This window comes from Nothobranchius furzeri, chromosome 14, assembly GCF_043380555.1.
Source record: "Nothobranchius furzeri strain GRZ-AD chromosome 14, NfurGRZ-RIMD1, whole genome shotgun sequence".
In the NCBI taxonomy this organism is placed as follows: domain Eukaryota; kingdom Metazoa; phylum Chordata; class Actinopteri; order Cyprinodontiformes; family Nothobranchiidae; genus Nothobranchius; species Nothobranchius furzeri.
In genome coordinates this window covers 48,561,231-48,573,129 of record NC_091754.1, presented here as the reverse complement: position 1 = coordinate 48,573,129, position 11,899 = coordinate 48,561,231, and the positions used below count along the sequence as shown (strand labels likewise).

The following is an 11,899-nucleotide window of genomic DNA, read 5'->3' as shown; positions in this document are numbered from 1 at the left end:
TTCTGTACGTGAGCTGTCTCCCACGAAACGTGAAAGCAAAAAGATATTGTGATTCTTTGGCCAATGGGATGCTAAAAAATGCTGAACACAGATCAATTACCGTGAAGTATTTAGCTTCCCCATCAATGTTACTCAGTAATGTGCTTGGGTTTGGCACATCTGCGTCAAAGTCAGTGATCACTTCATTTACAGCTCTTAAATCATGTACCAGTCGGTACTTGAGCTTGTCTGCTTTTAGCACTGGCAGAATTGGAGTGTTACATGTGCTATAGGTTTCTTTTAGTACTCCTGCTTGAATTAGACCTTCAATAGTTGCATTTATACCCTCTTCTGCTTCTGGCTTTAGTGGGTATTGGGGTCGATAAGGCAGTCTTGCATTTGGCTTCAATTCCACTTGAACTGGAGTTGCCGATGTTACCAGTCCAACATCCGTGTCATGTTTAGACCATAGCTGGTCTGGAACTTGTTTTAGCATGTTGGCTTTCAACTTGTTTTGAACTGTTTCTGATTCTGCTACACCTTGCATGTGTTTTTTGTTTGCGACTGTTACAACCTGTGGTTTTGACATCATGGTGCCGCCGCAGAGAATTTTAATCATTTCTGCATTTTTTGTAGTATAGATTAGCGGGTTATCTGTTTTCTGCCACTCTGTTTTAGTTGCTGTTAACATCATTGGTCCAAGATCTCTTGACCCAAAGCCTTTGTTTACCATTAAGGTAATGTGTGGTGCTGATTCTGGCACAGTGTGCCATTTTTCAATAAATGGGTTTTCTTCCACATTCACAGCTGCACCTTGCTGTCCTATCACGATGTATTGTGACACTAGCCTAACGTGCAAGTCTTTTGTTTCTTTGTCCCATTTTTCTTCAAAGATTCTACTGCATGATGGATCATAAGTCATTGTGCAGTGATAGTCACTGAACGGTGCAGTAGCTTCTGGAATTTGAGCTTCAATAAATTTTTTCCACTGTTGAAACATCTCTGAGACTGGCTTGTTAATGTCACCAAGCCAGTAGACCTTAGCGTATTCTGTCTGAGCAGTCATTTGAAAGTTTATTCCAGAGCTATCTACATAAATTCCTTCTGGTGTGCACCAGATTTTTGTTTTTAGTTTACACAATGCATCTCTTCCTAGTAGATTAACTGGAGTTTGGTCTGAAATCAGAATTGGAATTACGATTTCACTGTCATCAACTGCTAGTCTTACTGGAACTGTTAAGGGGTTTATTTGTTTTGCTCCCGAGAACCCTGTTGTCTTTACGCTTTTCTCAGACATGGGGAGATGAGTTGCATAATTTGATTTTATGCACGAGTAGGTTGCCCCAGTATCTACTAACATTGGGACCGATTTGCCTTCTATTTTAACATTGATCACTGGTTCTTTATTGGCGTTAGCTATTAAAATTGGTAGTTGCTCCTCCCCCCCAGGGCCCTCCGGGCATCCCTAGAATCCTTGTTGTGCTGCCCATGGATTAACTGGACCTCCTCTTCCCCGGTTTGGTCGTGTTCCACGACCACGCCCAGACCATTCAGGGTTTGGAATTGGATTCGGACAGTCTCGATACAGGTGACCCATCTGGCCACACCCCCAACATGAACCTGGAAGTGGGGGTCGGTTCTGCTGCACCCAGCCTTGTCGGGTTGGGTAGCGATTGGGGAAACGATTTGGAAATCGTCTCTGTGGTCCGGGCTGCTGTCTACCATACTGGTTTGGGTAGACATTGATAACCGGTTGAGATGGAGTTTGAGGCGGGGCCAAAGCTGTCTGCAATGCTTGGGTTTGACTGTCACTCTTGCTGTCACTTTTCTCCACTGCCGCCTGGGTCTTCGCCTTGTGCTGGAGATCATTTATGTGCAACTGCGTGAGTTTTCTCTGAGCGCACTTTTCTTGCTCAATCATTTTGTTATTGTCTTTCCGATAGCGGTCCACTGCGTGGACTACATGGTCTCTGAACTGCACATGTGGCATTGAGTCCAGTCCCACAACATCCTCCAGTTTGTCTCGCACAGGAGTCGGGAGAGCAGAAATCAGGGATGTTCGGAACAGAGAAGTCATTATCGGCGTCCCCTCAGGACCCTCCTCCGTCTCCAGCTTCCACCGTCTGAGCTGCCTGTCAACAAATGACGCAGGACTCTCAGTCTCTGAAAGTGGCTCACCTTTCAAAGCTTTGGGGTCAATCCTGTTGGGATATGCTGCTCTTAGTATGTTCCAGAGTGCATTTCTGTATGTGTTAAACTCCGTGCCGTCAGCCATTGGGTCCGGCATCCATTGGACTCCATTGGATGCTAGCAATGTTCCCATAGCTGATGTCCCAACAACTCGAGCCAAAATAGCTTTGAGATCTCCAAGGGCAAGCATTAGCCCAGTTGTCTCCTGTTCGAAGGCCCGAATCCACTTTCCAGCGCCATCTTGAATGTGGGGCAGCCGTGAAACCAAACCAGTGAGGTCGAGGCTCTGCCAGGGAATATAATTAGCTCTTGTGCCCTTAATTAAAATTGGGTACTGACCATCATTAGTGTATCGAATAGGTGGTTTTAAGTCATGTCTGGGTCTCAGCTCACGGCTTTCACTGCTAGGACCTGGTTTTTCCTTCTCCTGAGTCAGACCTGTATTTGGGTCACCACGCTCTGGTGAGTGAATGCCTGGTTTGTAAAAAGGCTTGAAATTTTTCTCCTTGCTTGTGCTAGTGGTGTTCTCACTAACCTCATCTGAATGTGTGCCTGTGATGTGATTTAAGGATTTCCGCAGGCCTTCAGATATGTCCTGTATAATTTGGTCAACATCGTTTAGCTCATCATGTACATCCTCATCCTTGTTCTCAAGGTCAATCCAGTATGAGTTAGCCTTCGGTTGCCTTTTCAAAAAATCCTTATGTTCTGCAAAACAATCAATCTCCCTTCGTCCTTCTTCCCTTACCGCTCGACGTTCTGTACTGCAATATTTTGGATGCGTTCCACGAGGTGGAGTTGTTTGTTCGAATTCTCTTTCCTCACTTCCTTTTGCATGCTTTTCTTTGCCAGGTGCTTCATCTGATTGCTGTGATGTTGTTAATTTTAAAATTGCATTGTCAACATCTAAGCCCTTAGGACCTTTGTCGAATGTGTCGCGCAAATCAAAATCTCCCGTAATTGTAACGGTTCCCAAAAGGGGATACAGGCCCTCTTCTGCTGGGGCCTTCACTTCCTTCTGGGGTTTGTCCAATTTGTCTTTCATTTTAAGAATGGCATGTTTAAAGTTCTGTCTGTAAATCTTTCCTTCATTCCTGAATAAGTCCAGGATCTGAATTTCTTTTTCTCTTTTCTGCTGTCTTTTCTTGGATCCATCTGCTTTATGATCCTGAATTCTCAATTCCAAATTATCACACGCCACTACGTCAAAAGTGCCTTCAGATGGCCACGGATTGCATAGTTTTCTCGTCCGTTTTGACCACTTCTCTGACATGTGCTTTATCTCTTTTGCTAAAGCCGGATTCTTCGCTGCCAAAATTCCTGCTGGCGTGACAGACATTTTGAAGTTTCAGTGACACTATTATTCCTTTGATTAGTTGACTAGTTTGTTTATTTATAATCTCCTGAAAATAACACAAGAATTGAAAGTTGAAACAGATACTGGTGACATATGATGCTGTGGTCTTGAGTAATCTGTTGTTGCTCTGTTTACACAAATGTTGAACAATTTATCTTCTTATTGTAAATGCCTTAAAATCAAATCTCTTCTGATGTAACACTAAAGTAAAGTTAGTTCAAAAAGCTTTAGTTATTGTTGAAAGAAAACTTAATGCCTGATGTATGTATTTCTCCAGCAGTTAAGCTGCAAGATGAGTTTGACTCAAATCTTCTGTCCTGCAGAGTCAGGCTTGTGTGACAGGCTAAAAATAGCCGTATCCTTGGTCCGAGCTGTGTGTGAGCAAAGTTCAGCCCACAGGGTGGGGTTTCTCTACGCCCTCTGGCTCACCAACCTATCCACACACAGAGGTGGAGTCAGAGGCGGGATCGCCTCTGTACTTCTGTGTCTGTGCGTGTGTATGGAGAGGACAGCTTGTAGGTGGAGCTTTGCGCTTCTGGACTGGCCCCTCTGCTCAGTCTAAACTTGGGTCTGACAGCTCAGGGTGTCTACGGAGAAACGAACACGCTGACGACACCCAAGAGCATTCAGCCTTCAGATTTTAGCAACTCTCATACAGCTTTATAACATCACAACACAGGAAAAAGTCAACCACAAGAGAGACCGAATCAGCAGAAGAAGAATCAGCTTCTCTCCAGTTCATCCAAGCAACAGCCCAAACAAGATCAGAGTATTTGACCTTTCACGAGTAAAACAACCACACACAGCAAAGCTTTCACACTTGCATAGAGATAAGAAAAACACACTTCAAAGCAATTTGACACCGAAGCATCATTTTATGCCACACACTCAACACGCATGAACATTATTATTTATTTATTAATCATAATCTATATTTCTCATATTTCACATTACCCAGCTGGTAAAAATAGTTATCATGCTTGTGCACTTCAGCATATATTTTTATTTATATATATGTCACTCTAAAACTAATTATTTTAACTTCTGGTTTTCTGTTTAAAGACTAATCAGAACAAGATCACAGACTTTGAAATTTGTATAACATTAAACATCAAAATTTAGCACTGCAGTGAACAATATTGATCTGTATTACTCCTTTGTTTTTCTTTTTTCCTCTAATTCTCTGGCGCCTGACACACCTTCTCAACTCACGCACCCACTTCTCAACTCGCACACACTCTTATCTCCTCCACACTCACATGCTTATCTCACACGCCTGTCCCACCCACAAAACTTCTCTCACAAACACACTCACACAAACAAACAATTTCTGAGCTCTAGAGTTGTTTACAGCCACTTTGCTGCAAACTCTGACGTCAAACATATCTTTGCCAAAAACTCATGAAATTTACCAATCCCCGAGGATTCAACCGAATTACTGGCAAGCTTATCTGTCACAACTTCAGCGCTTTTTCTCAGATCCCAGTTGTTGCCCGGCTTCACCGAGGCACCCTACTGGATCTCAATTGTCGACCTCGTTCACTTGTCCTCACTGGACTTTAATCAGCTGTCAAATTCTATTCCAATTCTCGCTGTCCCAGCTTTTAATTTGTCACAAACTTTGTCCGTCATCAAAATGACTCAGCTGACTTCACACATGTGTGAATAATTTCACCGCTGCTCTGGACAAGCGCCTTCTCTTGTTGTTATTCTAAATTATGAGTAGGGCATGTTTTTTCTCCCAGACCATTTCACAATCCACGGAAATAACTCCAAAATTGAACAAAAGTTGTTCTTACCTATAAGGGCCCCGGAGTCAAGTTTCAGTGGACTGAGAAACGATCCGAAGAGCACACCTCCACTCCCCGCTTCGTGGTCGCCAAATGCGGTTCTTTTTCCTTATCAAAAACAAGAAAGAGACAGGTTTTGTCCAAACTCAGCGGGGGGCATTTATTTACACAACTCATCCATACATCACCAACACTTCACAGGGGACAGCGTCCAGCTTCGATCTAAACACCTCGGCTGGAGATCCTTCTGCAAAAGCCCACTCTCCTACACCACGCAGCATCAGTTATACTATTCAACCCCCACCTCCCTTTTGATTCTGAGAAATGATGGGGTGCTACTTCCACATCCTAATATGGTCAAAAGTAGTTGAAACTTACATAAGCTGGACAGATCAACATGTTTTTGGAGCATGTACTCAGCAGCTGGGCTGCCTGATAAACGGCTGGCATTGATAAGCAACATGTCAACATGCACGTACACAAAACACTGCTTTTAGCTCCTACATTGGCAGCTGTAATGTTAGTGGGATTCTTTGTTGTACTAACACGGTGATCTGCTGCTTCATGTGGCTTCACCTGGCGATCACTACCAAACACAGGTAAATTCAAGAGGTGACCAGGTACACTTATTTTGAAATGTTTAACTCCAGAGCACAGGTACGGGTAAACATCCATCCATCCATCCATCCATCCATCCATCCATCCATCCATCCATCCATCCATTTCATCCACTTATCCGGAATGGGGTTGTGGGGGCAGTAGCCTAAGGCGAGAGGCCCAGACTCACCTCTCCCCAGCCACTTGGGCCAGCTCCTCCGGGGGAATCCCAAGGCGTTCCCTGGCCAGGTGAGAGACATAGTCCCTCCAACATGTCCTGGGTCTACCTTTAGGTCTCCTCCCATTTGAACGTGCCCTGAAAACCTCACCAGGGAGGTGTCCAGGAAGCATCCTGACCAGATGCCAGAGCCACCTCAACTGGCTCCTCTCGATGTGGAGGAGCAGCGGGTCTACTCTCACCCTATCTCTAAGGGAGAGCCCAGCCACTCTTTGGAGAAAACTCATTTTGGCCGCTTGTATCCACGATCTTGTTCTTTCGGTCACTACCCAAAGCTCATGACCATAGGTGAGGGTAGGAACGTAGATCGACCGGTAAAACGAGAGCTTCACCTTCTGACTCAGCTCTCTCTTCACCACAACAGATCGGTACAACGCCCACATCACTGCAGATGCAGCACCAATCCACCTATCAATCTCACACTCCAGTTTTCCCTCACTTGTGAACAAGACCCCGATATACTTACACTTCTCCACTTGGGGCAGGACCTCATCCCTGACCCGGAGAAGGCATTCTACTCTTATCCAAATCAATGAGCGCTACGGGGGGGGGGGGGGGGGGGGGGGGGGGGGGGGGCTGATCTCCCACCTGGTCTCAGATTTAGAGGAGCTGATTCTCATCCCAGCTGCTTCACACTCAGCTGCAAACTGCTGCAGCGAAAGCTGAAGATCACGTTCTGATGAAGCCAACAGGAGCACATCATCTGCAAAAAGCAGAGACCTGATCCTCAGGCCACCAAAACGGATGCCCTCCACACCTTGGCTGCGCCTAGAAATTCTGTCCATAAAGGTTATGAACAGAATCGGTGACAAAGGGCAGCCTTGGCGGAGTCACACTCTCATTGGGAACGAGTCCGACTTACTGCCGGCAATGCGGACCAAGCTCTGACACCGGTCATACAGGGACCCAACAGCCCGTATCAGAGGGCCTGGTACCCCATACTCCCGGAGTACCCCCACAGGGCCCCCCGAGGGACGAGGTCAAAAGCCTTCTCCAAATCCGCAAAACACATGTAGACTGGTTGGGCAAATTCCCACGCACCCTCCAGGATCCCCCTAAGGGTATAGAGCTGGTCCAGTGTTCCACGGCCAGGACGAAAACCACATTGCTCCTCCTGAATCTGAGGTTCAACAATCCGACGGACCCTCCTCTCCAGAAGCCCTGAATAGACCTTACCAGGAAGGCTCAGGAGTGTGATCCCCCTGTCGTTGAAACACACCCTGCAGTCCCTCTTTTTAAATAAGGGGACCACCACCCCGGTCTGCCGGTCCAGTGGGACTGCCCTTGATGTCCACGCGATATTGTAGAGCCGCGTCAGCCAACACAGCCCCACAACATCCAGAGCCTTAAGGAGCCTTGCCACAGAAGAGCTTTTTAACCATCTCAGTGACCTCAGCACCAGAGATTTGAGAGGCCAACCTAAAGTCCCCAGACTCTGCTTCCTCACTGGAAGACGTGTCGGTGGGATTGAGGAGGTCTTCGAAGTATTCTGCCCACCAATCCACAATGTCCTGAGTAGAGGTCAGCAGCACACAGTTCCCACTATAAATAGTGTTGGTAGCGCACTGCCCCCCCCCGAGGCGCCGGATGGTGGACCACAATCTCCTCGAAGCCGTACGGAAGTCTTGCTCCATGGTCTTACCAAACTCCTCCCATGCCCGGGTTTTTGCCTTGGCGACCACCCAAGCTGCGTTCCTCTTGGACTGCCGGTACCCGTCAGCTGCCTCTGGAGTACTCTTTCTTCAGCTTGACAGTGCCAACGGGTACACAAAGGCACAAATAATTAGATGTAACCTTACAGAGAACTGGCATGAGCAACATCAAAGAATCATCAATGGAATGAGAACTTAACTGGATTTAAATACAGGGGCAGACCTAGCAGTTTGGGGCCCAAGGCAATCGCCTACCTTAACGGTAAGTTCGCCTCAGTTTAAATGACACAAGGAGGTGAAGGGAGAGACTAGCGAGCAGGTGTGCTGTGTGCTGATTGCTAATGACTGACAGGTGAGAGTAATCAACTGAAGAACAGACACAGTGAGAGAAAAACACCATAAAACAGAAACACGAGGGAACCTGAAACTGATTAAACCAAGGCATTAAGGAATACCTAAAGGAGCTGGAAGATAAATTGATATAAAAATAAACAGAAACAGTTGGGCAGGAACCTAGGAGCTGAAAAAAAACTGGAAAAAACTGAATACACACAAGAATAAACAGGGGGACATAGGGGGCACCTACAGACCAGGGACATGAAACATGACACCCGGCTGCTCTGGGAGTGCTACAGCTAGCAAATGTCCATATAATTATTAGAGTTTGTACAAACTTTGTGAAGTCATAAAATCATATGAACAGCAATGACTTTTTTTAAAGAGCTAGTCACCCCCAAATCAACTTTTTTTCCTGATAAACTATATAAATTCGTGTCTAATCGTGCTGCAGACACGTGTAGTCAATAGTTTAGCACTTTGGTGCATTTTAGTTAAAATTTTAATTTTCGCCCCGAAACTGTCAGTGTTGTGCCGTTGTCAGGTAAAAACTCTGCACTACATTTGAATTTAAATCTGCCATCGCTATTGGCTAACAGGTACCCTAGAATGTTAGCTGGTACCATATGATGCCACAATATAGTTGTGAGCCTGTGTGTGTGTGTGTGTGTGTGTGTGTGTGTGTGTGTGTGTGTGTGTGTGCATGGACATAATTTTTTGGGGGGGACAGGGGGGGCATGTCCCCCCCCCCCCCACACTTTTTCTAAAGTCAAGTTTTTACCCCTGCACTTTTTACCGTCCAAAAACAACATTACGCTATATTAAATTGACACTGGTTGAGCTCTAGGACCAAGCAGAAAACAACTGTCTGTGTTGAAGCCTGTTTCCCATTAGAGCATACTGTAAAGATACCCCACCCCCGTGTCCCCCCCACTTCTAAAGTGAAAATTACGTCCATGTGTGTGTGTGTGTGTGTGTGTGTGTGTGTGTGTGTGTGTGTGTGTGTGTGTGTGTGTGTGTGTGTGTGTGTGTGTGTGTGTTTGTTAGCGGCTCTCTTGGCAACAGCATTTGTTGCATTTTTCAAACAGGAAGTGGGAGTGGAGTAATACTCTGGTAGGGGGTGACTTATTGTTAGAAGATGTTTTAAGGCGGTGTTAGCGTTAGCTTGTTAATCCTGCCATGCTTAAAGAAGTCCATCACTGAGAAACAAGTTTTTACTAATTATTTTTTTAATGATCGGTCATTCTAAGATTAACATGCAAATTGTCTCCTACACCTATTTGCTGCCTTTGCTTCTGATAGAACAGGGATCCCCAAAGTCTGGTGCGCGCACCCCCGGGGGTGCGCGAGCTGCCGCTAGGGGGTGCGCGAGGTGAAAAGTGTAATGGCTGCGGAGCTCAGAGAAGTCTGTCATATGTCACCATTAGCGTAGCCAGAAACTCATTTGTGGGTGGGCCTAAGAAAAAGTAAGTGGGCACAATAAATGTAATTGAAAACAAGTATATTTTTGCACGTGCGTGTGTGTGTGTGTCATCCGCATATGCCCTAGATTCATAATAACAATGCGCCGAGCTTTAGCACTCTGGCCTGCGCACGCCGATATGTTCCGTATTTGATCATTTTTAACGACGTTGGAGGAACCTGAAGGTGGTGAGTCATTCTGGCAGATTGTAATTAACACCCTGTCTCATGCAGGTGTTCTGACATTGTAAACCTCACACACAGAACATTGTGGATGTAACAAAATAAATCAAGAAATGATTCCCATTCAGGCTATTAACAGCGCGCTGAAGATCTGAAGTTCAGAGTGCGTCTGTCACACACATGTGGGCTGGGCAGAAGTTTAAATAGCGCCAATAACGAGACGCGGTGACTGGAGGGGCTCATGGAGCTGTGCTCCCCCCCCCCCCCCCCACCCCCCCCCCCCACACACACACACACACACGCACACACACAGATTCAATAAGCGGGCATGCTGCGCAAACTCCGGCGCGCCGTCAGACTGAAGACGGAAATGAGCGCTGATCCTCTGTGATAAAAACTTTTAAGAGGTTTTACAACATTTTTCATTCCAGGTCAAATTAAGATATTAGCTTCTATTTTGGGATGACGTATTAAAGTCGGGTCCGCTCCAGCCAGTGACTCCAAACCTAACCACAACTCCTGTTAGTGCAGCATTTGTTATTCCAGTCCGCGTGGCAGCGGATCGCAGATTCAGCCACACCATAAAACAGCAATAAGTCGGTCTGAGGCAAAAGTGAACCTCATGACTATAGCTTTATCATATTTTCCCCTATAGACATGTGATTACGCACAAGTAGGTGACCAGTTCAGGTTTACGCAGAGCAGAAGGAAGGAGAGCACTCTGGCCGCACAGGTTAAACGTTCCTACTTTAAGAAAACCGTAAAATTGCATTGTTTATGTGCTACCTGGGCACTCTAAATATTTATTTAAAATTAAATCAAAGGAAATTGTAATGGTATTGAATGTTTATTAATTACTATTTAAAAAATGAAAGTGATGGGGAAAAAGGTCGATCATATTTTTTTACCCTGGCTGTTTAGCTTGATGCCTGATATATATATATATATATATATATATATTTCATAAATATAAATATATAGCCATGGCCTGATGTGGGGGCTGGGGGGTGCGTCGACATGGTCGGGACATAGAAGGGGGTGCACGGCTAAATAAGTTTGGGAACCACTGTGATGGAAAATAGACGGTGAAACTCTAGGATTAGAAAGGCGTGACAGACTCCCCCGTCCTGACTCATGACGGGGAAGGCTGGTGTTGGTCTGGCGTCCAGGAAACAGCAGAGAACGTCTAGGCTAGTAGAAGCTAACTATTAGCATTAGCAACTCCTTTAGAAACTCCACCACGCATTCGTGTTGCTGATAAGCAGCACGACTCTAACACTGACTGTTTGCTTTGCAACGTTGATGTTTTATCTCCACAAAGGAGTTCTGCTGTGTTGTGGAGTTGCTAATGCTAATGGTTAGCTAGCTGAGACGTTCTCTGTTGTTTCATGGAGGCGAAACCAACAATAGCCTTCCCCGTCGTGAACCAAGATGGGTGTTAAGTGACGTTGTGACTGGCTTTTCTGACCTGAGACTTTACCGGCCTTTTTGTATCAACAGCTAATGCAGGAGATAGGTGTAGAGGACAACTTTGACCTGAATGTTGAACTCAGAGCGGCTGATCCTATTTAAAAATTAACAAGTAAAAAAACTGTTTTTCAGTGAACTTGAGCTTTAATATAATACACTTTTAGGAAATGCACAGAGAACAGGGAGAAGCTGTGGTATTTTTCGAAACCTGAATCTTTCATACAACCAACATCTCATGTTAATGCACAAAAATTAGGCCATGACACGAAAACGGCGTCACCTGCAGGAGGCATAAGTGAATCAAGTCCATTCTTCCACCTTTAAAGCAGGAAGCATCTTTGGAAGGAAACAGGACACTTTACACATTTAGCTGCTGTTTGACATTTGATACTAAATTAAACCTCGGATAAAGAAATGTACACAAAAATAACCGTTGCACGAGCTACAACACATTTTCTTTTTAAATATTTATGCAAATCTACGTTTATCAAAAGCTTTCTGAGTAGAATAGCAGTCCTTGACGCCCGAGCGTGCTGTCGTTGCACTGATACTACAAATAACTTCTAAATGACACCAGTAACTACAGCGAGGTTACACGGTTATTATCCATGACACGCCGGGTCGCACGGAGAGCATCTGATAGTTA

General features: G+C 45.3%; 1 protein-coding gene across 1 annotated transcript in view; it reads right to left on the bottom strand.

The window, feature by feature from the left end:
* Positions 1-1,444: 1,444 nt before the first annotated feature.
* LOC139062661 (uncharacterized) overlaps positions 1,445-11,899 on the bottom strand; it is a 77,351-nt gene continuing 66,896 nt past the window's right edge. The window contains exon 2 of the mRNA XM_070544174.1: positions 1,445-5,424. Within this exon, the coding sequence (XP_070400275.1) occupies positions 1,445-3,508 (2,064 nt within the window). The 5' untranslated portion in view covers positions 3,509-5,424. The remainder of the gene's footprint in view (positions 5,425-11,899) is intronic.